The sequence below is a fragment of the Rhamphochromis longiceps genome, linkage group LG5 (genome assembly GCF_057381845.1).
Source record: "Rhamphochromis longiceps isolate RC_006_pf linkage group LG5, R_longiceps_female_GT1.1, whole genome shotgun sequence".
NCBI classification, from domain to species: domain Eukaryota; kingdom Metazoa; phylum Chordata; class Actinopteri; order Cichliformes; family Cichlidae; genus Rhamphochromis; species Rhamphochromis longiceps.
This window is the reverse complement of record NC_140561.1, coordinates 35,417,433-35,443,046: the sequence shown is the minus strand read 5'-3', so window position 1 is coordinate 35,443,046 and position 25,614 is coordinate 35,417,433. Positions and strand designations below refer to the sequence as shown.

At 38.9% G+C, this 25,614-nt stretch overlaps 3 protein-coding genes across 6 annotated transcripts; all 3 read right to left on the bottom strand.

Moving 5' to 3' along the window:
* Positions 1 to 5,571: 5,571 nt before the first annotated feature.
* LOC146670472 (N-acetyltransferase 8-like) lies at positions 5,572 to 11,211 on the bottom strand. Of its 2 annotated transcripts, none has more exons than XM_085407378.1 (2): positions 10,889 to 11,211; positions 5,572 to 9,224 (listed from the first exon to the last, which is right to left on the bottom strand). In XM_085407378.1, the coding sequence occupies exon 2, from the start codon at positions 9,211 to 9,213 to the stop codon at positions 8,542 to 8,544; it is 672 nt and encodes a 223-aa protein (XP_085263504.1). In that variant the 5' UTR covers positions 9,214 to 9,224; positions 10,889 to 11,211; the 3' UTR covers positions 5,572 to 8,541. The 2 variants fall into 2 exon arrangements, with proteins under 2 accessions (XP_085263504.1, XP_085263505.1); XM_085407379.1 differs by having other exon boundaries at positions 10,900 to 11,211.
* A 1,617-nt stretch (positions 11,212 to 12,828) lies between these two features.
* On the bottom strand, positions 12,829 to 18,279 carry LOC146670471 (N-acetyltransferase 8-like). 2 transcript variants are annotated; one of them, XM_085407377.1, is made up of 2 exons: positions 17,955 to 18,279; positions 12,829 to 15,188 (listed from the first exon to the last, which is right to left on the bottom strand). In XM_085407377.1, the coding sequence occupies exon 2, from the start codon at positions 15,175 to 15,177 to the stop codon at positions 14,506 to 14,508; it is 672 nt and encodes a 223-aa protein (XP_085263503.1). In that variant the 5' UTR covers positions 15,178 to 15,188; positions 17,955 to 18,279; the 3' UTR covers positions 12,829 to 14,505. The 2 variants fall into 2 exon arrangements, with proteins under 2 accessions (XP_085263503.1, XP_085263502.1); XM_085407376.1 differs by having other exon boundaries at positions 17,944 to 18,276.
* A 282-nt stretch (positions 18,280 to 18,561) lies between these two features.
* On the bottom strand, positions 18,562 to 25,337 carry LOC146670470 (N-acetyltransferase 8-like). 2 transcript variants are annotated; one of them, XM_085407374.1, is made up of 2 exons: positions 25,011 to 25,337; positions 18,562 to 22,242 (listed from the first exon to the last, which is right to left on the bottom strand). In XM_085407374.1, the coding sequence occupies exon 2, from the start codon at positions 22,229 to 22,231 to the stop codon at positions 21,560 to 21,562; it is 672 nt and encodes a 223-aa protein (XP_085263500.1). In that variant the 5' UTR covers positions 22,232 to 22,242; positions 25,011 to 25,337; the 3' UTR covers positions 18,562 to 21,559. The 2 variants fall into 2 exon arrangements, with proteins under 2 accessions (XP_085263500.1, XP_085263499.1); XM_085407373.1 differs by having other exon boundaries at positions 25,000 to 25,333.
* Between the last annotated feature and the right edge of the window lie 277 nt (positions 25,338 to 25,614).

Genomic DNA, 25,614 nt, shown 5'->3' with positions numbered 1-25,614 from the left:
CCTGTAGAATATCAGACTTCAAAAATATAAAAATGTTTATCTGCCTTCTTAGATTGATAAACATTAACAATTACTTCTCCAAAGTCATTGATTTATTTGCTCCTTATCATCATGTTAAGAAAGACTTGAATGCTGCAAACCGGCAAACTGCCAAAATTTCTGCTTTTATAGAGTTTTTCACACCTGCTTATTATTAGTTAATCAACTGCATTTACAAGAAGCACCTGGCTGCTTCTTAATTCCAGTGGAAGCAGTAAGGGGTTATTTCTTCATTTTTATTTCGGTCTCATTTTCCCACACTGCTTCAGCAGTTTGGCTTAGTTTTTGTAAAATAACTATTAACATGTTGTGATTTATTATATGCTGTTCATCTGAGGTTGTATTTAACTCATTTTCAATTTAAAAAAACAGAAAGAAAAAGAAATTTCCCAAACTCTCACGTGAAAACAAAACAGAAAAAAAACTAAATAAAACTGTGTTCATTTAGCGTCACCGAAAAGAAAAAGGAAACAAAGATTTACAGGCCCCATAAAGGGAAATAAAACAATATTAAGTCCTCATCTGGAACTACAGATTAGAACATTTATCACAACCTGACTGGAGTTTTTTCCACATAAATGAGGTTATATAAAGCAGCAGAGCTATGTTGCTTCAGTAGAGCCAGCAGGGGTCTGTTTTGCTCAGTGAGTTGTTGACTGGTCTTCTGCTGGTTGAATGTACCAGCACAAAAACACCCGTGGGCGTGCATGCCTGTATGTGCTTTTTCTTTTTTTTTCTAGAAACCCATGGGGCACTTAAAGGTAGGTCATGTTTTTTTCTCCTTAGAAAAGCACAGAAACAGGACTGGAACCTTTCTCCACAGGTTAGAGAACAGTGGAAAAATTAATTTGTTGTTGTTTTTTTGTTTTCAGTGGGGGGTTTTTTCCTTATAAAAGAAGAGAAAACATCCCTTTGCCAGTAAAACTCTTTCATACAAATTAACCAGAAAATGTTTTTGAAATACAGGAACAAATTCTCGAGATAGTTGTTTTGGATAGTTATTATTGATGCTTGAACATTAAACATGTATTTAATAAAGAAATTATGCTAAGTTTCAACTGATTGCAACTACTTACATATTTTCTTCTTAAAATCTTTATGCGAAAGAAACAACTATAATTGCTGAATTAATTTAGTAGAGGATCCGTATATATCTGAGAAACAATAAATTAAAATAGCTAAGCAAACCTGTGTTTCACTGTGGGTTGTTTAAGCAAACTTATTATTTCTCTGTTTTTGTTTTTGTTTTGACTGAATTAAAGATAGTTCAAAGGATGATTGATTGATTGATTGATTGATTGATTGATTGATTGATTGATTCCATTACATTCATTATACACATGATCTTATTAATTACTTTGTGATTCTAAAACGTTCTACAAAAACAATTTGTAACCAATGATACTACAGTTTAAAGACTAACCTACCAATGTTATGTATGCAACAAGTGATATACACATTTTAATTATTCTCTACACAGATTCCATTATAGTAAGATACACAATTCTAATGTAGACATCTCAGCAAAAGAATGTAAACTTTTAGTACTCTAATCATATTTCAGTGATATGCCTTATAATACATTTAGTTACAAATAAAAATTCAGTTGAGGACATCTTTGTAATTATGGATATAATATGGCTATATTTATATTTTCATGGCATAGAGGTGCACGTCATTTTAGGCTGTGAGATGACTAATTTTGATAGATATGTTATACATAAGAAACAAGGTATGGAGAAATAATCTATCAGAAAGCATCTATCAGTGAAAAGATGTTACTGGTTGCACTGTGGGGAATGCAGGATCCGGCATACACATAAAAGGTCATTATATTAGGTACACCTTACTAGTAGCAGGTTGCATCACTTTTACCTTCAGAACTGCCTTAATTGTTCATTACACAGATTCAAAAAGGTGCTGGAGAGATTCCTCTGAGAATTTGATATTTACATGACATTACGTGGCTGACTGTATTTGCCTTAACCAGAGTTGGGTATGTTACTCAAGAAAAGTAATGTATTACACATTACTCATTAGTTTTCTTAAAAGTAATGCAGTACGTTATGAATTACTCACCAGAATAAGTAATTGTTTACACTATTTGTTACATTACTTTCTTGTTACTCTGTAAAATGTCCTGAATTGTACTGTACCATAATTACCAGCTAATAATATAAATCTTAGACTACAGTCTCACATACCAAGACAAATCCTTATACTAATGAGGATATAAATACGATTCTTCTTTTAGTGTTTACATATGAACACAAAGCCAACAACAAAAAGCAAAGACAAAAACTAGCTCAAACATACTTCAAAGCGATCACCAGGGCTGGACTGGTAATCTGACATTTTTCAGGCCAGTGAACTTTTGGGCTGATGGACTGGCAGTACAAGCACTGACAGAAGCCCATTCGTTCATTTTCATTACTGACGCTGGATTGTCCAATCAAATCTCTTAATGTGAACAGCCCCTCCCCTTCTGTCGCTGTGGGCTCAGGCTTGTAGAAAAGGTTTAGTGTGGAAGAAGGGGCGTGAAGGTGGAGCTGGAAAGCTGCGAAAAACAATAAAAAGATGATAAAAATAAATTCTGGAAATTAACAAATTTCGTGAATTCAAATTCAAATTCAAATTTTATTTGTCACACACACACAACCATACACAGTATGACATGGGGGTGAAATGCTTGTAGCTGTACAATGCCCGACCATTAAATGACAGAAGAAAAGTTTTACAATATTTACAATTTACAGTTTACTACAAAAAATTTACAAATTAACTTAGGAATTTACAGTAAAGAATGTGCAAATAGCAGAAGAGATTATAAAGATAAGGATTATAAATTATAGGAATTATAGGATTATAGGAAATGTGTGGTGGTGCGTGTGGTGACGTGTGTGAGAGTCCAGTCTTATAGTGACGTGTTTGGGAGAGTCCAGTCCTACACCTGGTTCAGGCCCCGAATAGCCTGGGGGAAGAAGCTCCTCCTCATTCTCTCTGTTTTGGCCTTAAGGGAGCGGAAGCGCTTCCCAGACCTCAACAGTGAGAAGAGTCCATTGTTGGGATGGGAGAGGTCCATCATAATCTTCCTAGCTTTGGACTTGCACCGCTTGGTGTAGATGGACAGCAGGTCAGGGAGCTCTGATTGAATGATGCGTTCTGCCGAGCGCACCACCCTTTGCAGATCTCGTCTGAATTGTACAAAAACCACATTTTCTGTGTCAAATTAACCAACATGTTAAGTGTTGAGGCTGCTGCACCGCGAACAGCAGTATCATCAACAACTAGGCCTCACGGTAGCAGGAGGATGGTGCTGGTAGCAAGAGCTGTGGAGAAAAGCAGCAGGAGGGACCACAGTCCCAACAGCAGTGTGAGGAAGAGAGGAAGACAGTGAAATTAACATGGTAAGAAAATAGATGGAAGGACATAGCTAGAGAGAAATTCAAGGATTCATTAAAGTGAATGGCTACGAGCCACTGCTAATAACTAAAGTGTAGCTCTCAATTATCGTCACATGCTGCAGTTCAACTAATAACTAACCCAACAACATCTCAGATATACATAATATAACTTCTTTTTTTTTTTGAGCCATCATGGTGCACTGCCTGGGCGAAAAATGCACTGGCGATCACCACAGTGATTCCACTTTAGTGACATGAACAGTGAATGCAAAGAGCTAAAGTTCTGTTTGCTGTATAATGTGGTTGTTACTGTACTGGATGCAGTTTCCGCTTTACCATCACTCTCTTGTCTCCATATCCCCACTCCTCAAAAGCTGTATCTCTAATTATAATGGGCCCAGGAAGAAAAATAATAATAATATTGCTTTTTGTTTCCATCTGCCTGGTACAGATAGCTGAAGAACCTTTGAAACACAAGTAACAGCATAATTGTAACTTTAATGCAATTACTGAATTTAGAACAGTAATGCATTACATTGCTTTAAACTGGGCTTAATAAGCATTTAAACACATGTATCTAATAAACTGGGTATATAAAAAGTGTAAAAGAATTTGGTTTATATTAAAGACCAAGTATTTGGAAAGTGCAAGTATTAAATAACTTCCAGAAGAGAACAAAATACAGTCCAGTAAGTATCCAAAACATACAAGTTTCATATATATAATTTTTCAAGGCATCATATATCTGTTTTCACTCTTGTATGCTTTTCATACAAATTTCACACAAGACAGATACAAACTTTATAAGATTTATATATATATATATATATATATATATATATATATATATATATATATATATATATATATATATATATATATATATATATACATATATATATATATATACATACATATCTGAGCACAAGATCCATAGAGGCTGGGGTCTATCACACCAGGCAAGACCCCAGGTGCAGGCTGTGTAAAGATGCCCCAGAGACAATCCAGCACATAACAGCAGGGTGCAAGATGCTAGCAGGCAAGGCATACATGGAACGCCATAACCAAGTGGCCGGCATAGTGTACAGGAACATCTGTGCCGAGTATAACCTGGAAGTCCCGAGGTCAAAATGGGAGATGCCCCCAAGGGTGGTGGAGAATGACCGAGCTAAGATCCTGTGGGACTTCCAGATACAGACGGACAAAATGGTGGTGGCTAACCAACCGGACATAGTGGTGGTAGACAAACAGAAGAAGACGGCCGTAGTGATCGATGTAGCGGTTCCGAATGACAGCAATATCAGGAAGAAGGAACACGAGAAGCTGGAGAAATACCAAGGGCTCAGAGAAGAGCTCGAGAGGATGTGGAGGGTGAAGGTAACGGTGGTCCCCGTGGTAATCGGAGCACTAGGTGCGGTGACTCCCAAGCTAGGCGAGTGGCTCCAGCAGATCCCGGGAACAACATCGGAGATCTCTGTCCAGAAGAGCGCAGTCCTGGGAACAGCTAAGATAATGCGCAGGACCCTCAAGCTCCCAGGCCTCTGGTAGAGGACCCGAGCTTGAAGGATAAACCGCCCGCAGGGGCGTGCTGGGTGTTTATTCATATATATAGATAGATAGATAGATAGATAGATAGATAGATAGATAGATAGATAGATAGATAGATAGATAGATAGATAGATAGATAGATAGATAGATAGATAGATAGATAGATAGATAGATAGATAGATAGATAGATAGTGTTTTTAAAGCCCAATTGCAAAGATTTAAATTCTTAATATATATGTGTATATATGTATATATATATATATATATATATATATATATATATATATAAAATTTTGTATTTATTTTTATTTTATTTATTTTTTTATCTCTTTATTTTATCTCCACAATATCTCAGACTGCCTAAACGTGATATTGATTTGCTCTCATCTTATGTTGAAATGACTTTCTGTAACCAAAAATGTCACAACAGAGGGAAACAAATATTTTTTCAGACAAAGTGGCACCAGAGTAAATCAAAGCAATTCTTTAGATATTTTGTGCTGTCAACAGGTTTACGTGACTTTTCGTACATTTATCTTCTGACAGAGACCAAATAATGGACAAACAAGTCCTTTGAAGAGCGGTAAAATACTGACCCAAGATGGCTGCTGTCAAATATGATGAAACAGGAGTCACATGCATGCTACTGTACACATGCAACATACCTCACATACTTAGAAATTTCCACTCCCTTTGTTGTTTCCAGTATTTATTGATGTAGGATATATGCACAAGCAACATACAGATCGTCATGTGTTTAGCTTCGACCTCTCACCAGCTCTTACTTCTCATTTTACATGCAAAATTAGTCTCTGTTTGAATTGCAATGATTACATTTAATATATCTAATGAATACACGTTGAGTATAATTGTTCTGTTACTTTTTAATGTCATTTTAATTCTTAAGTTTGGTAAGTTAGTTTATAGACAGAAAATAAAGCAACATTAATTACCTAACCACTCTTAGAGTTACACCCATCTGGAAGGATCAAAGATAGGTACACAAGTGAGTAAAACTACAGACTGAGATGCTCTTTTTAAACCCTGATTCAGTACTCGTTTTGTTGTCTACAGTTTAATCCATAGCCAAGAAACAAGAGGCCATTTTGCTTCTTGCCTTACAAATTTCCATTTAAAGCATCTTGCTGCTAACATAGTTACCTGCATATACCAATTTGTCTACAGGTAAGGTTGTGACTTACAGTTTAGCATAAGTTTTGCACATAAAATACTTTTCAATTGATACAGTAATTGGTAGTAATAGTTTCCAATTTCTAAATGCTACAGGAGATACAACCAGTCTTATTTTCTTTTCTTTCATTTGACTCTGGCAAGGATGACATGCCATCTCCAGGACCTCAGTGTTTTAACACTGTGGTGGAGTGTGGTTTGTGGCTCAGCTGCAAGGGATGGATCGAGCAGTGGGTTCGGGGGACGGTACCTCCACAGCTGAGGTCCATCACACAAACCACGCCTTCCCTATTTCAGTAGCTGCTGGGGCCCAGAAGAGATCTCTGAGGGTTGGAGAGGACAGCATTGACGGGAGTGCGCTGGAAAGCGTACAGCCTAAAACAAATTGCCATGTCTTATGGTCCTTGTGTCACAAACACATTTAACAGGTCTCACTCAGGTTCACCCCCTCAGCTGGCAGCAGAGCAGTAAATTAAAGTTAATCCAGGCACACCTGGTTCTGTTTTTATCTTCATACCTGTGTGTAATCACATGTGAAAAAAAATATTGACAGCAGTGAGCATGTTCACGTGGCAGCTGATTTGTGGCAGAAGTGAAGACAGTAAAGTTACCAAAAGGCCACAAAGAAAGTATGATTGAAATGAACCTGAATTTTCTTTAAATGAAATAATATTTTATTCTGTATAAGATGGTCTGTTACATAACAATCATCTTTTGTGTGACACATATATCAAAAGCTGTTTTTATCCTTTCCTTTTATATCTGGAGCCTGTTTTCTGTGACTGATGTAGATCATGCAGAAAAGTGGCATATTAACCCCTCATCATTCAGGTGTTCAGTAACCTGAGACATATGGCGTGCTCTACAATTCCTACAATTTTCTGCCAATACTGATCAGTGTTGATTTAAATAATTTGTTCAGTTCTTAGAAAAACTATCAACCGGAAATCCACGTAAAACTGAATTTTACTGTACCGTGCCCAGGATACTCTATTTAGGATTCAAATATTTGGCACCCCCTAATGGTAAACTAGAAAAATAGGCAGACAACTCAAAAGTGTGTTTACACGAACAACAAAGTATCTCCTGAGCATAGAAAAATGCATATTTTGCTTCACTTAGAGGGGAATTAGTTTTCAGTACAGCATGGGAAAACACAAAAAACAATGGGAGGAGTCCTTGTGGTCTTTTGCTAACTGCAGGAGATACTATGTTTTTCCTTTCTGGTCTGAAAAATGACAAATCAAACCACATAGAATTTTTAAAATGTTGGAAGTTGTAATGAACACCAGCTACAGCAGTCAGTGAGTTTCAAACTGCTACCATTACCCATGAAAGGTTGTGCACTAGGTCATCTGTTATTGTTTCATATTCTGCATCACAGTCTATCACAACATATTCTAGGTGTAAAACTTGAGTTCACAAAACATATTAGAAAATGTACTGTATTTACTTCCCAGCACTGTTGTTGGTGCACACATATTTTAAACTCCTAATACTTTCTGGTATAAAAGGAAGTAAATACAGTACAATATCAGTAAATACTGATTTTCATCAAAAGAGCTTCAGTGTTACTTAGATCAATAGTGTCCTCTGCTGTTCACATTCACATCTACAGTACAGGCTGGGGCACAACATACTGAATTTAGATTTGTGATTTAATTTTCAACATCATCAGTCTTAATAATCATGTCTTCATTTCATAAGCAAATATCTCAGTTATCCTGATTACATCAAGGAAAAAAGGTGTAAAACAATGGAAGAGTTTAATGAGAATTTTAAGTCCACTCTGATGCATATAAATTCTCTACGTTTGCCTTTTAAAAGTTAATGGTTTTATTATTAATATTATTACGACATGTATCTTTGTATCATGTGCTTACAATATGTTAACTGTCTCTCAGTTATGACATTTTAAAACATTTCTTTCTTTCTTTTTTAAATGAATACAGCTGAAAGTGGTCAGTACATCTGATTACATTAAGTTATTCTAATCGTCACTGAAAAGTACACAATGTAAGGATTAACTGTTAAATCTTGGTTCACAGGACTGGAGCTGCTAATTGGCCTTATGTTGTTAACAGACAATTTTTGGGGGGCTTAAGGTGTAGTCAGAGAATATGTAAAGTACTCTATAAAGAGGAAACCAGGTTTTAGTAACAACATCTTGCTCCTTACTTTCAGATCTGTTCATAGTGCTTTGTCCTAAAGTATATAACAGATTTGGCATTTTTTTCCAAAGTTACACCTGAACAACGTTTTGGTTACAGTCAAGTTTAACCATTGCCAAATATTAAACCACTGTTAAAGAGGAGCCAAGCGTGAAAACAACACACTGCTGATGAGTGTTATTTTTGATTTACAAGTATTTTTCCATCCTTATAATCGTGACCCTGGCCAGTGAAATGATCCAATGAGCTGCCTGTGCCTTGATATGAGACTGGACACGGTTAAACCCCACTTTGCTGTACAGGGCCACAGCTGCCATTTGGGTGGAGGTAGTCTCCAACACCACCTTGGAGAAGCCCCGTTCTTTACAGAAGTCAACCGCGGTCTGAGTCAACCTAAAGCCGAGGCCCATCCGTCTATACTGTGGGGAAATGATCATTCTGAACATTTCCCCATACTTTTCTGTCCCACTGTGTTTAGCTACCACAGCCACCATACCAACAACCTGGGCTCTCGCTCCAACCTCAGCCTCAGCCACCCAGAAACAGTCATCAGGTCTGCTGAGGAAATTCCCAGGGATGTCCTGCATGTCGGTGCGAAGTCTCACCCTGACGAAGCTGGCATATACTTCATGACAGCAGTAGTAGATGAGACCTACCCAAGCTGCTGGGAACAGTACAGCTCCAAACACAGAGCCAAGGAGATAACCAACAGCACACAGAGTCGGGGTGATGGTGAGGTAAAGGGGACTGGTCATGGCGTTATAGAAACATGGACGGATATGCTCCAAGATGCCAGTACTGAAGAGGGTGAGCACTGTGTCCTTGTCTGCAGGACGGTACCGACGGATCACCAGCTGCATGACGAAAGTAACTACAAGGAAAATCATAAAACAGTGAGAAATGCTGTTGTTATTTACACTACATTACTAAGCATGACCCTTAAGGAAAATTATTTTTAGTTTTTTACTTAGTTTCCTTTTTCATAATTTAATTTGATTTTATAAAAAAAAATTTTTAATGTGTAGAACTTTTTATTGTCGTGTTGAAAAGGCAGAGGAAAATGGCCAGACAGCTTTCAGCAGATAGGATAGAAACAATAATTCAAATAACCACTTGTTACAACGAAGTTATATAGACGAGCATTTTTAAACATACTCGGCTATGAACAGAAAGCTGAGACTAAAGCGTCAGCAAAATTGGACAACACAATACTAGAAAAATGTTGCCTGGTCGAATGTCTTTTCTTGCCACACTTTGGGCACTTAGCACTGGCTGAGCATCTTTTAAATGTCACAGCCTACCTGAGTATCATTGCTGACTCTTCACTAGCTGGGCCCACGTCCTCATTTTAGGTTTGACAGCATTTTAGTAGGTAAAGGTGAATGCTTGGACATTAATTGAGGTGCGGTTTGGGGAAGGCCTCAAAGAGGACTGGTGATGGCTCCCGGGCCTGGCAGATCCCCGTGTACTAAATAGGAGTGAATAAGTTAAAGAATTGAGAACAAGGAGGGAGGGAGGATGGGGCACGTGAACCAGAATGAACAGTTTGCAGAACTGGGGGGAACCTATATAGATGACAACCGGAAGGAGCGTGTTTGGAGGCGTGGTCCCGCTCCTGAAATTCCGATACATAATCTCCAATACTTGGGTAGTATTTATCACCACAGTGTACCAGTGCATCCTTTGATGGCAGCTTTCATCAGGATAAAGCACAATGTCATAAAACTCAAATAATCTCAAAGTGGTTAACGGTGAGTTCACTGTACTGAAATTGCCTCCACACTGACTGGGTCTCAATCCAACAGAGCACCTTTGGGATGTGGAAAGTTACATCCTAGATGTGCAGCTAACAAATCTGCATCAGAACTCTGTGATGCTATCGTGTCAACGTGGACCAAAATCTCTTGAGAATATTTCCCACACCTCCTTGAATCTATGCCATGATGAATTAAGGCAGTTCTGAATGCAAATGCCAAACTGACCAAGTATTAGCAAGATGTACCTAATAAACTGGCTGGTGAATGTAATCTGCAGATTGGTTCGTAGTGAAGATGAGCAGTAGTTTCAGTTTTCAACTAAATAGCTGAAAGTCAGGTGTACCTGCTCAAAAATGTTCATTTTTCCTTTTAACAAAACAACAATCTGATACATCTCCATCTTTGCCTTGATTTAAAATACTTCTCCACACAGAACGTACTCGTTATTTTACAGTCTTTGCACTTTTAAATGCACGCGGCACGCAATAAGGACGAGCTAACGTGATGGTTTAATGCTATGTCATTACGTCATGGATATAATGGTATCAAATGTGTCTAAATGCCAGAAAACCCGTTACACAGTGTCTGTACATATGATCACACTCACGTTACACCAAACTCAACTCATTCAGCAACAGCACAGGCCTGTTCGTGCACCACCAACAGCTCTCTAACAGACCTTATCCAACTTAATAAAAAAACAACAACACAAGAAACGATTATATGAGTTGCTGTGTAACAAATTTGTCTGCTAGTCATATTACAATCGCACAATTACCTCTGCCTTACGTTAGTGAACTTGCACAAGTTGATACTTCACGGAGAAGAGTTCACACGAAACAATGAAGAAGCGCAGCAACACCGTGAATCAGCTCAACTTCTAGACTGGTTAATAAAACACAAAAGCAGCACAAAAGCTTGACTCTCAAAGCCCATGTAATACTTCGATGGGATGATTCGGTTCAAAGTACAGCTGTAAAAGTGTTAAACATCCTCTACTGTTACACAAAAATGTTACACAAAGTCAACCATGCAGAACGTTTTCCTGCAGAAATCACAACCTTCCAACAACCTGCGGGGCCAAAAAACGAAGGCAACGCGGAAGAGTCAAAAATCGCAAAAGCGGAATTTATGGTTCAGCGGGAGTAGCGCGTTTGCAGTCTATCTGGGGGCTGGCCAGTTTATCTGCAGAGAGCATGTGAACGCTGGCGACTGTGTGAACAACTCGCAATCGATATTTCTGTGAGTTACCATCAACAAACTGAAATACAGCTCATGGCTGTCATCAACAGGTTTACGTGACTTTTCGTACTTTTCTCTTATGACAGAGACCAAATAATGGACAACAAGTCCTTTGAAGAGCAGTAAAATACTGACCGAAGATGGCTGCTGTCAAATATGATGAAACAGGAGTCACATGCATGCTACTGTACACATGCAACATACCTCACATACTTAGAAATTTCCACTCCCTTTGTTGTTTCCAGTATTTATTGATGTAGGATATATGCACAAGCAACATACAGATCGTCATGTGTTTAGCTTCGACCTCTCACCAGCTCTTACTTCTCATTTTACATGCAAAATTAGTCTCTGTTTGAATTGCAATGATTACATTTAATATATCTAATGAATACACGTTGAGTATAATTGTTCTGTTACTTTTTAATGTCATTTTAATTCTTAAGTTTGGTAAGTTAGTTTATAGACAGAAAATAAAGCAACATTAATTACCTAACCACTCTTAGAGTTACACCCATCTGGAAGGATCAAAGATAGGTACACAAGTGAGTAAAACTACAGACTGAGATGCTCTTTTTAAACCCTGATTCAGTACTCGTTTTGTTGTCTACAGTTTAATCCATAGCCAAGAAACAAGAGGCCATTTTGCTTCTTGCCTTACAAATTTCCATTTAAAGCATCTTGCTGCTAACATAGTTACCTGCATATACCAATTTGTCTACAGGTAAGGTTGTGACTTACAGTTTAGCATAAGTTTTGCACATAAAATACTTTTCAATTGATACAGTAATTGGTAGTAATAGTTTCCAATTTCTAAATGCTACAGGAGATACAACCAGCCTTTTTTTTTTTCTTCTTTCATTTGACTCTGGCAAGGATGACATGCCATCTCCAGGACCTCAGTGTTTTAACACTGTGGTGGAGTGTGGTTTGTGGCTCAGCTGCAAGGGATGGATCGAGCAGTGGGTTCGGGGGACGGTACCTCCACAGCTGAGGTCCATCACACAAACCACGCCTTCCCTATTTCAGTAGCTGCTGGGGCCCAGAAGAGATCTCTGAGGGTTGGAGAGGACAGCATTGACGGGAGTGCGCTGGAAAGCGTACAGCCTAAAACAAACTGCTATGTCTTATGGTCCTTGTGTCACAAACACATTTAACAGGTCTCACTCAGGTTCACCCCCTCAGCTGGCAGCAGAGCAGTAAATTAAAGTTAATCCAGGCACACCTGGTTCTGTTTTTATCTTCATACCTGTGTGTAATCACATGTGAAAAAAATTTATTGACAGCAGTGAGCATGTTCACGTGGCAGCTGATTTGTGGCAGAAGTGAAGACAGTAAAGTTACCAAAAGGCCACAAAGAAAGTATGATTGAAATGAACCTGAATTTTCTTTAAATGAAATAATATTTTATTCTGTATAAGATGGTCTGTTACATAACAATCATCTTTTGTGTGACACATATATCAAAAGCTGTTTTTATCCTTTCCTTTTATATCTGGAGCCTGTTTTCTGTGACTGATGTAGATCATGCAGAAAAGTGGCATATTAACCCCTCATCATTCAGGTGTTCAGTAACCTGAGACATATGGCGTGCTCTCAGAAATGAAACACAAAATGACTAGAAGAATACTATACACACAAATATTGGTCTTTCCAGCACAGTTCCTACAATTTTCTGCCAATACTGATCAGTGTTGATTTAAATAATTTGTTCAGTTCTTAGAAAAACTATCAACCGGAAATCCACGTAAAACTGAATTTTACTGTACCGTGCCCAGGATACTCTATTTAGGATTCAAATATTTGGCACCCCCTAATGGTAAACTAGAAAAATAGGCAGACAACTCAAAAGTGTGTTTACACGAACAACAAAGTATCTCCTGAGCATAGAAAAATGCATATTTTGCTTCACTTAGAGGGGAATTAGTTTTCAGTACAGCATGGGAAAACACAAAAAACAATGGGAGGAGTCCTTGTGGTCTTTTGCTAACTGCAGGAGATACTATGTTTTTCCTTTCTGGTCTGAAAAATGACAAATCAAACCACATAGAATTTTTAAAATGTTGGAAGTTGTAATGAACACCAGCTACAGCAGTCAGTGAGTTTCAAACTGCTACCATTACCCATGAAAGGTTGTGCACTAGGTCATCTGTTATTGTTTCATATTCTGCATCACAGTCTATCACAACATATTCTAGGTGTAAAACTTGAGTTCACAAAGCATATTAGAAAATGTACTGTATTTACTTCCCAGCACTGTTGTTGGTGCACACATATTTTAAACTCCTAATACTTTCTGGTATAAAAGGAAGTAAATACAGTACAATATCAGTAAATACTGATTTTCATCAAAAGAGCTTCAGTGTTACTTAGATCAATAGTGTCCTCTGCTGTTCACATTCACATCTACAGTACAGGCTGGGGCACAACATACTGAATTTAGATTTGTGATTTAATTTTCAACATCATCAGTCTTAATAATCATGTCTTCATTTCATAAGCAAATATCTCAGTTATCCTGATTACATCAAGGAAAAAAGGTGTAAAACAATGGAAGAGTTTAATGAGAATTTTAAGTCCACTCTGATGCATATAAATTCTCTACGTTTGCCTTTTAAAAGTTAATGGTTTTATTATTAATATTATTACGACATGTATCTTTGTATCATGTGCTTACAATATGTTATCTGTATCTCAGTTATGACATTTTAAAACATTTCTTTCTTTCTTTTTTAAATGAATACAGCAGAAAGTGGTCAGTACATCTGATTACATTAAGTTATTCTAATCGTCACTGAAAAGTACACAATGTAAGGATTAACTGTTAAATCTTGGTTCACAGGACTGGAGCTGCTAATTGGCCTTATGTTGTTAACAGACAATTTTTGGGGGGCTTAAGGTGTAGTCAGAGAATATGTAAAGTACTCTATAAAGAGGAAACCAGGTTTTAGTAACAACATCTTGCTCCTTACTTTCAGATCTGTTCATAGTGCTTTGTCCTAAAGTATATAACAGATTTGGCATTTTTTTCCAAAGTTACACCTGAACAACGTTTTGGTTACAGTCAAGTTTAACCATTGCCAAATATTAAACCACTGTTAAAGAGGAGCCAAGCGTGAAAACAACACACTGCTGATGAGTGTTATTTTTGATTTACAAGTATTTTTCCATCCTTATAATCGTGACCCTGGCCAGTGAAATGATCCAATGAGCTGCCTGTGCTTTGATATGAGACTGGACACGGTTAAACCCCACTTTGCTGTACAGGGCCACAGCTGCCATTTGGGTGGAGCTAGTCTCCAACACCGCCTTGGAGAAGCCCCGTTCTTTACAGAAGTCAACCGCGGTCTGAGTCAACCTAAAGCCGAGGCCCATCCGTCTATACTGTGGGGAAATGATCATTCTGAACATTTCCCCATACTTTTCTGTCCCACTGTGTTTAGCTACCACAGCCACCATACCAACAACCTGGGCTCTCGCTCCAACCTCAGCCTCAGCCACCCAGAAACAGTCATCAGGTCTGCTGAGGAAGTTCCCAGGGATGTCCTGCATGTCGGTGCGAAGTCTCACCCTGACGAAGCTGGCATATACTTCATGACAGCAGTAGTAGATGAGACCTACCCAAGCTGCTGGGAACAGTACAGCTCCAAACACAGAGCCAAGGAGATAACCAACAGCACACAGAGTCGGGGTGATGGTGAGGTAAAGGGGACTGGTCATGGCGTTATAGAAACATGGACGGATATGCTCCAAGATGCCAGTACTGAAGAGGGTGAGCACTGTGTCCTTGTCTGCAGGACGGTACCGACGGATCACCAGCTGCATGACGAAAGTAACTACAAGGAAAATCATAAAACAGTGAGAAATGCTGTTGTTATTTACACTACATTACTAAGCATGACCCTTAAGGAAAATTATTTTTAGTTTTTTACTTAGTTTCCTTTTTCATAATTTAATTTGATTTTATAAAAAATTTTTTTTAATGTGTAGAACTTTTTATTGTCGTGTTGAAAAGGCAGAGGAAAATGGCCAGACAGCTTTCAGCAGATAGGATAGAAACAATAATTCAAATAACCACTTGTTACAACGAAGTTATATAGACGAGCATTTTTAAACATACTCGGCTATGAACAGAAAGCTGAGACTAAAGCGTCAGCAAAATTGGACAACACAATACTAGAAAAATGTTGCCTGGTCTAATGAATAGGGGTGGGTTCTTATAATCGATTCATCGATTAAAATCGATTCTGGCTTGGATAACGTAAAATCGATTCATTAAAATCCTGAATCGATTTTTTAATATAAATTTATTTTGCCCAAAATGCCAGAATCTCAGGTGAAATCTCACAAAATTTCAAGAACCACCAAACAGTTAAGACAGTAAATGAGAGCAGGAACACGGATTCTGCACAAAGACTTAAACACACAGCGGGACCCGCGGATCAGAATCAGTTAGATGTCGCTTTTCTCACAGTCGGGGCTGAAAGCCGACAGCTCGCTGACTCTGATCTGTCGGCGGGTCTGCGCTTTGTGTGCACGCCCTTTATGCGCCGATTCTAAAGCTGTTAGTTTGATCTCTCTCCAAACAATATTGACCGAACCAGCAGCAAAAGAAGATCCAAACGCTTCACATAAACATCGTCATGAATTCACTCAGACTTTTACTGTTTTGCTTCCACTGCGATGCACAGCTCTCTCTCTGTACTTCAAGAACAGTTTCCCTTTCTTCATTATTCGCTTGCTTGTTATGCACAAGTCTACTGTTGTTTACAGGCTGTCGGCCGCTGTTTTTTCCCTTTTACATTCTTCCGAAAAGAAAACCTCATTTCTGCTGTTCAATACTGAACAAATTTAAACTTTTTAAAATTATTCAAAATGCAAAACGCTGTGTCTGTAATAAAACCGCTGTAACTTCAGAGGTGATGTTCATATGTTGATTAATGGTTTTCTTTCGTTTTTGATGTACTGCAGAATATTTTTATAAAATCCCAGGCCAGGAAAATCACCTTCATGTTTTTCTGTGTTTTATCCTCAGCTACTTTGACACAAAGGCCTCTGCTGTGATGCTCACACCTGTGATAAAGTCTTGCGTGTGTCAGCTTCCTTTTTATTGATACAAAAATATGTAAATGTACTGATCTGAATTATAATATTTCTGACTGTCAAAATTTCCCAGATTTAAATCGAATCGAATTAAATCGAATCGTGGATCGAATCGATTCGGGGCCTTGTGAATCGGAATTGAATCGATTCTAGAAATCAGTGACGATACCCAGCCCTACTAATGAATGTCTTTTCTTGCCACACTTTGGGCACTTAGCACTGGCTGAGCATCTTTTAAATGTCACAGCCTACCTGAGTATCATTGCTGACTCTTCACTAGCTGGGCCCACGTCCTCATTTTAGGTTTGACAGCATTTTAGTAGGTAAAGGTGAATGCTTGGACATTAATTGAGGTGCGGTTTGGGGAAGGCCTCAAAGAGGACTGGTGATGGCTCCCGGGCCTGGCAGGTCCCCGTGTACTAAATAGGAGTGAATAAGTTAAAAAATTGAGAACAAGGAGGGAGGGAGGATGGGGCACGTGAACCAGAATGAACAGTTTGCAGAACTGGGGGGGAACCTATATAGATGACAACCGGAAGGAGCGTGTTTGGAGGCGTGGTCCCGCTCCTGAAATTCCGATACATAATCTCCAATACTTGGGTAGTATTTATCACCACAGTGTACCAGTGCATCCTTTGATGGCAGCTTTCATCAGGATAAAGCACAATGTCATAAAACTCAAATAATCTCAAAGTGGTTAACGGTGAGTTCACTGTACTGAAATTGCCTCCACACTCACCGGGTCTCAATCCAACAGAGCACCTTTGGGATGTGGAAAGTTACATCCTAGATGTGCAGCTAACAAATCTGCATCAGAACTCTGTGATGCTATCATGTCAACGTGGACCAAAATCTCTTGAGAATATTTCCCACACCTCCTTGAATCTATGCCATGATGAATTAAGGCAGTTCTGAATGCAAATGCCAAACTGACCAAGTATTAGCAAGATGTACCTAATAAACTGGCTGGTGAATGTAATCTGCAGATTGGTTCGTAGTGAAGATGAGCAGTAGTTTCAGTTTTCAACTAAATAGCTGAAAGTCAGGTGTACCTGCTCAAAAATGTTCATTTTTCCTTTTAACAAGACAACAATCTGATACATCTCCATCTTTGCCTTGATTTAAAATACTTCTCCACACAGAACGTACTCGTTATTTTACAGTCTTTGCACTTTTAAATGCACGCGGCACGCAGTAAGGACGAGCTAACGTGATGGTTTAATGCTATGTCATTACGTCATGGATATAATGGTATCAAATGTGTCTAAATGCCAGAAAACCCGTTACACAGTGTCTGTACATATGATCACACTCACGTTACACCAAACTCAACTCATTCAGCAACAGCACAGGCCTGTTCGTGCACCACCAACAGGTCTCTAACAGACCTTATCCAACTTAATAAAAAAAACAACAACACAAGAAACGATTATATGAGTTGCTGTGTAACAAATTTGTCTGCTAGTCATATTACAATCGCACAATTACCTCTGCCTTACGTTAGTGAACTTGCACAAGTTGATACTTCACGGAGAAGAGTTCACACGAAACAATGAAGAAGCGCAGCAACACCGTGAATCAGCTCAACTTCTAGACTGGTTAATAAAACACAAAAGCAGCACAAAAGCTTGACTCTCAAAGCCCATGTAATACTTCGATGGGATGATTCGGTTCAAAGTACAGCTGTAAAAGTGTTAAACATCCTCTACTGTTACACAAAAATGTTACACAAAGTCAACCATGCAGAACGTTTTCCTGCAGAAATCACAACCTTCCAACAACCTGCGGGGCCAAAAAACGAAGGCAACGCGGAAGAGTCAAAAATCGCAAAAGCGGAATTTATGGTTCAGCGGGAGTAGCGCGTTTGCAGTCTATCTGGGGGCTGGCCAGTTTATCTGCAGAGAGCATGTGAACGCTGGCGACTGTGTGAACAACTCGCAATCGATATTTCTGTGAGTTACCATCAACAAACTGAAATACAGCTCATGGCTGTCATCAACAGGTTTACGTGACTTTTCGTACTTTTCTCTTATGACAGAGACCAAATAATGGACAACAAGTCCTTTGAAGAGCAGTAAAATACTGACCGAAGATGGCTGCTGTCAAATATGATGAAACAGGAGTCACATGCATGCTACTGTACACATGCAACATACCTCACATACTTAGAAATTTCCACTCCCTTTGTTGTTTCCAGTATTTATTGATGTAGGATATATGCACAAGCAACATACAGATCGTCATGTGTTTAGCTTCGACCTCTCACCAGCTCTTACTTCTCATTTTACATGCAAAATTAGTCTCTGTTTGAATTGCAATGATTACATTTAATATATCTAATGAATACACGTTGAGTATAATTGTTCTGTTACTTTTTAATGTCATTTTAATTCTTAAGTTTGGTAAGTTAGTTTATAGACAGAAAATAAAGCAACATTAATTACCTAACCACTCTTAGAGTTACACCCATCTGGAAGGATCAAAGATAGGTACACAAGTGAGTAAAACTACAGACTGAGATGCTCTTTTTAAACCCTGATTCAGTACTCGTTTTGTTGTCTACAGTTTAATCCATAGCCAAGAAACAAGAGGCCATTTTGCTTCTTGCCTTACAAATTTCCATTTAAAGCATCTTGCTGCTAACATAGTTACCTGCATATACCAATTTGTCTACAGGTAAGGTTGTGACTTACAGTTTAGCATAAGTTTTGCACATAAAATACTTTTCAATTGATACAGTAATTGGTAGTAATAGTTTCCAATTTCTAAATGCTACAGGAGATACAACCAGCCTTTTTTTTTTCTTCTTTCATTTGACTCTGGCAAGGATGACATGCCATCTCCAGGACCTCAGTGTTTTAACACTGTGGTGGAGTGTGGTTTGTGGCTCAGCTGCAAGGGATGGATCGAGCAGTGGGTTCGGGGGACGGTACCTCCACAGCTGAGGTCCATCACACAAACCACGCCTTCCCTATTTCAGTAGCTGCTGGGGCCCAGAAGAGATCTCTGAGGGTTGGAGAGGACAGCATTGACGGGAGTGCGCTGGAAAGCGTACAGCCTAAAACAAACTGCTATGTCTTATGGTCCTTGTGTCACAAACACATTTAACAGGTCTCACTCAGGTTCACCCCCTCAGCTGGCAGCAGAGCAGTAAATTAAAGTTAATCCAGGCACACCTGGTTCTGTTTTTATCTTCATACCTGTGTGTAATCACATGTGAAAAAAATTTATTGACAGCAGTGAGCATGTTCACGTGGCAGCTGATTTGTGGCAGAAGTGAAGACAGTAAAGTTACCAAAAGGCCACAAAGAAAGTATGATTGAAATGAACCTGAATTTTCTTTAAATGAAATAATATTTTATTCTGTATAAGATGGTCTGTTACATAACAATCATCTTTTGTGTGACACATATATCAAAGGCTGTTTTTATCCTTTCCTTTTATATCTGGAGCCTGTTTTCTGTGACTGATGTAGATCATGCAGAAAAGTGGCATATTAACCCCTCATCATTCAGGTGTTCAGTAACCTGAGACATATGGCGTGCTCTCAGAAATGAAACACAAAATGACTAGAAGAATACTATACACACAAATATTGGTCTTTCCAGCACAGTTCCTACAATTTTCTGCCAATACTGATCAGTGTTGATTTAAATAATTTGTTCAGTTCTTAGAAAAACTATCAACCGGAAATCCACGTAAAACTGAATTTTACTGTACCGTGCCCAGGATACTCTATTTAGGATTCAAATATTTGGCACCCCCTAATGGTAAACTAGAAAAATAGGCAGACAACTCAAAAGTGTGTTTACACGAACAACAAAGTATCTCCTGAGCATAGAAAAATGCATATTTTGCTTCACTTAGAGGGGAATTAGTTTTCAGTACAGCATGGGAAAACACAAAAAACAATGGGAGGAGTCCTTGTGGTCTTTTGCTAACTGCAGGAGATACTATGTTTTTCCTTTCTGGTCTGAAAAATGACAAATCAAACCACATAGAATTTTTAAAATGTTGGAAGTTGTAATGAACACCAGCTACAGCAGTCAGTGAGTTTCAAACTGCTACCATTACCCATGAAAGGTTGTGCACTAGGTCATCTGTTATTGTTTCATATTCTGCATCACAGTCTATCACAACATATTCTAGGTGTAAAACTTGAGTTCACAAAGCATATTAGAAAATGTACTGTATTTACTTCCCAGCACTGTTGTTGGTGCACACATATTTTAAACTCCTAATACTTTCTGGTATAAAAGGAAGTAAATACAGTACAATATCAGTAAATACTGATTTTCATCAAAAGAGCTTCAGTGTTACTTAGATCAATAGTGTCCTCTGCTGTTCACATTCACATCTACAGTACAGGCTGGGGCACAACATACTGAATTTAGATTTGTGATTTAATTTTCAACATCATCAGTCTTAATAATCATGTCTTCATTTCATAAGCAAATATCTCAGTTATTCTGATTACATCAAGGAAAAAAGGTGTAAAACAATGGAAGAGTTTAATGAGAATTTTAAGTCCACTCTGATGCATATAAATTCTCTACGTTTGCCTTTTAAAAGTTAATGGTTTTATTATTAATATTATTACGACATGTATCTTTGTATCATGTGCTTACAATATGTTAACTGTCTCTCAGTTATGACATTTTAAAACATTTCTTTCTTTCTTTTTTAAATGAATACAGCTGAAAGTGGTCAGTACATCTGATTACATTAAGTTATTCTAATCGTCACTGAAAAGTACACAATGTAAGGATTAACTGTTAAATCTTGGTTCACAGGACTGGAGCTGCTAATTGGCCTTATGTTGTTAACAGACAATTTTTGGGGGGCTTAAGGTGTAGTCAGAGAATATGTAAAGTACTCTATAAAGAGGAAACCAGGTTTTAGTAACAACATCTTGCTCCTTACTTTCAGATCTGTTCATAGTGCTTTGTCCTAAAGTATATAACAGATTTGGCATTTTTTTCCAAAGTTACACCTGAACAACGTTTTGATTTCAGTCAAGTTTAACCATTGCCAAATATTAAACCACTGTTAAAGAGGAGCCAAGCGTGAAAACAACACACTGCTGATGAGTGTTATTTTTGATTTACAAGTATTTTTCCATCCTTATAATCGTGACCCTGGCCAGTGAAATGATCCAATGAGCTGCCTGTGCTTTGATATGAGACTGGACACGGTTAAACCCCACTTTGCTGTACAGGGCCACAGCTGCCATTTGGGTGGAGCTAGTCTCCAACACCGCCTTGGAGAAGCCCCGTTCTTTACAGAAGTCAACCGCGGTCTGAGTCAACCTAAAGCCGAGGCCCATCCGTCTATACTGTGGGGAAATGATCATTCTGAACATTTCCCCATACTTTTCTGTCCCACTGTGTTTAGCTACCACAGCCACCATACCAACAACCTGGGCTCTCGCTCCAACCTCAGCCTCAGCCACCCAGAAACAGTCATCAGGTCTGCTGAGGAAGTTCCCAGGGATGTCCTGCATGTCGGTGCGAAGTCTCACCCTGACGAAGCTGGCATATACTTCATGACAGCAGTAGTAGATGAGACCTACCCAAGCTGCTGGGAACAGTACAGCTCCAAACACAGAGCCAAGGAGATAACCAACAGCACACAGAGTCGGGGTGATGGTGAGGTAAAGGGGACTGGTCATGGCGTTATAGAAACATGGACGGATATGCTCCAAGATGCCAGTACTGAAGAGGGTGAGCACTGTGTCCTTGTCTGCAGGACGGTACCGACGGATCACCAGCTGCATGACGAAAGTAACTACAAGGAAAATCATAAAACAGTGAGAAATGCTGTTGTTATTTACACTACATTACTAAGCATGACCCTTAAGGAAAATTATTTTTAGTTTTTTACTTAGTTTCCTTTTTCATAATTTAATTTGATTTTATAAAAAAAAATTTTTAATGTGTAGAACTTTTTATTGTCGTGTTGAAAAGGCAGAGGAAAATGGCCAGACAGCTTTCAGCAGATAGGATAGAAACAATAATTCAAATAACCACTTGTTACAACGAAGTTATATAGACGAGCATTTTTAAACATACTCGGCTATGAACAGAAAGCTGAGACTAAAGCGTCAGCAAAATTGGACAACACAATACTAGAAAAATGTTGCCTGGTCTAATGAATAGGGGTGGGTTCTTATAATCGATTCATCGATTAAAATCGATTCTGGCTTGGATAACGTAAAATCGATTCATTAAAATCCTGAATCGATTTTTTAATATAAATTTATTTTGCCCAAAATGCCAGAATCTCAGGTGAAATCTCACAAAATTTCAAGAACCACCAAACAGTTAAGACAGTAAATGAGAGCAGGAACACGGATTCTGCACAAAGACTTAAACACACAGCGGGACCCGCGGATCAGAATCAGTTAGATGTCGCTTTTCTCACAGTCGGGGCTGAAAGCCGACAGCTCGCTGACTCTGATCTGTCGGCGGGTCTGCGCTTTGTGTGCACGCCCTTTATGCGCCGATTCTAAAGCTGTTAGTTTGATCTCTCTCCAAACAATATTGACCGAACCAGCAGCAAAAGAAGATCCAAACGCTTCACATAAACATCGTCATGAATTCACTCAGACTTTTACTGTTTTGCTTCCACTGCGATGCGCAGCTCTCTCTCTCTCTGTACTTCAAGAACAGTTTCCCTTTCTTCATTATTCGCTTGCTTGTTACGCACAAGTCTACTGTTGTTTACAGGCTGTCGGCCGCTGTTTTTTCCCTTTTACATTCTTCCGAAAAGAAAACCTCATTTCTGCTGTTCAATACTGAACAAATTTAAACTTTTTAAAATTATTCAAAATGCAAAACGCTGTGTCTGTAATAAAACCGCTGTAACTTCAGAGGTGATGTTCATATGTTGATTAATGGTTTTCTTTCGTTTTTGATGTACTGCAGAATATTTTTATAAAATCCCAGGCCAGGAAAATCACCTTCATGTTTTTCTGTGTTTTATCCTCAGCTACTTTGACACAAAGGCCTCTGCTGTGATGCTCACACCTGTGATAAAGTCTTGCGTGTGTCAGCTTCCTTTTTATTGATACAAAAATATGTAAATGTACTGATCTGAATTATAATATTTCTGACTGTCAAAATTTCCCAGATTTAAATCGAATCGAATTAAATCGAATCGTGGATCGAATCGATTCGGGGCCTTGTGAATCGGAATTGAATCGATTCTAGAAATCAGTGACGATACCCAGCCCTACTAATGAATGTCTTTTCTTGCCACACTTTGGGCACTTAGCACTGGCTGAGCATCTTTTAAATGTCACAGCCTACCTGAGTATCATTGCTGACTCTTCACTAGCTGGGCCCACGTCCTCATTTTAGGTTTGACAGCATTTTAGTAGGTAAAGGTGAATGCTTGGACATTAATTGAGGTGCGGTTTGGGGAAGGCCTCAAAGAGGACTGGTGATGGCTCCCGGGCCTGGCAGATCCCCGTGTACTAAATAGGAGTGAATAAGTTAAAGAATTGAGAACAAGGAGGGAGGGAGGATGGGGCACGTGAACCAGAATGAACAGTTTGCAGAACTGGGGGGAACCTATATAGATGACAACCGGAAGGAGCGTGTTTGGAGGCGTGGTCCCGCTCCTGAAATTCCGATACATAATCTCCAATACTTGGGTAGTATTTATCACCACAGTGTACCAGTGCATCCTTTGATGGCAGCTTTCATCAGGATAAAGCACAATGTCATAAAACTCAAATAATCTCAAAGTGGTTAACGGTGAGTTCACTGTACTGAAATTGCCTCCACACTCACCGGGTCTCAATCCAACAGAGCACCTTTGGGATGTGGAAAGTTACATCCTAGATGTGCAGCTAACAAATCTGCATCAGAACTCTGTGATGCTATCATGTCAACGTGGACCAAAATCTCTTGAGAATATTTCCCACACCTCCTTGAATCTATGCCATGATGAATTAAGGCAGTTCTGAATGCAAATGCCAAACTGACCAAGTATTAGCAAGATGTACCTAATAAACTGGCTGGTGAATGTAATCTGCAGATTGGTTCGTAGTGAAGATGAGCAGTAGTTTCAGTTTTCAACTAAATAGCTGAAAGTCAGGTGTACCTGCTCAAAAATGTTCATTTTTCCTTTTAACAAGACAACAATCTGATACATCTCCATCTTTGCCTTGATTTAAAATACTTCTCCACACAGAACGTACTCGTTATTTTACAGTCTTTGCACTTTTAAATGCACGCGGCACGCAATAAGGACGAGCTAACGTGATGGTTTAATGCTATGTCATTACGTCATGGATATAATGGTATCAAATGTGTCTAAATGCCAGAAAACCCGTTACACAGTGTCTGTACATATGATCACACTCACGTTACACCAAACTCAACTCATTCAGCAACAGCACAGGCCTGTTCGTGCACCACCAACAGGTCTCTAACAGACCTTATCCAACTTAATAAAAAAACAACAACACAAGAAACGATTATATGAGTTGCTGTGTAACAAATTTGTCTGCTAGTCATATTACAATCGCACAATTACCTCTGCCTTACGTTAGTGAACTTGCACAAGTTGATACTTCACGGAGAAGAGTTCACACGAAACAATGAAGAAGCGCAGCAACACCGTGAATCAGCTCAACTTCTAGACTGGTTAATAAAACACAAAAGCAGCACAAAAGCTTGACTCTCAAAGCCCATGTAATACTTCGATGGGATGATTCGGTTCAAAGTACAGCTGTAAAAGTGTTAAACATCCTCTACTGTTACACAAAAATGTTACACAAAGTCAACCATGCAGAACGTTTTCCTGCAGAAATCACAACCTTCCAACAACCTGCGGGGCCAAAAAACGAAGGCAACGCGGAAGAGTCAAAAATCGCAAAAGCGGAATTTATGGTTCAGCGGGAGTAGCGCGTTTGCAGTCTATCTGGGGGCTGGCCAGTTTATCTGCAGAGAGCATGTGAACGCTGGCGACTGTGTGAACAACTCGCAATCGATATTTCTGTGAGTTACCATCAACAAACTGAAATACAGCTCATGGCTGTCATCAACAGGTTTACGTGACTTTTCGTACTTTTCTCTTATGACAGAGACCAAATAATGGACAACAAGTCCTTTGAAGAGCAGTAAAATACTGACCGAAGATGGCTGCTGT

Excerpts from the sequence above, each read along its gene's own strand:
- LOC146670472 (XM_085407378.1), bottom strand. The coding sequence starts at position 9,213 with ATGCAGCTGGTGATCCGTCGGTACCGTCCTGCAGACAAGGACACAGTG.
- LOC146670471 (XM_085407377.1), bottom strand. The coding sequence starts at position 15,177 with ATGCAGCTGGTGATCCGTCGGTACCGTCCTGCAGACAAGGACACAGTG.
- LOC146670470 (XM_085407374.1), bottom strand. The coding sequence starts at position 22,231 with ATGCAGCTGGTGATCCGTCGGTACCGTCCTGCAGACAAGGACACAGTG.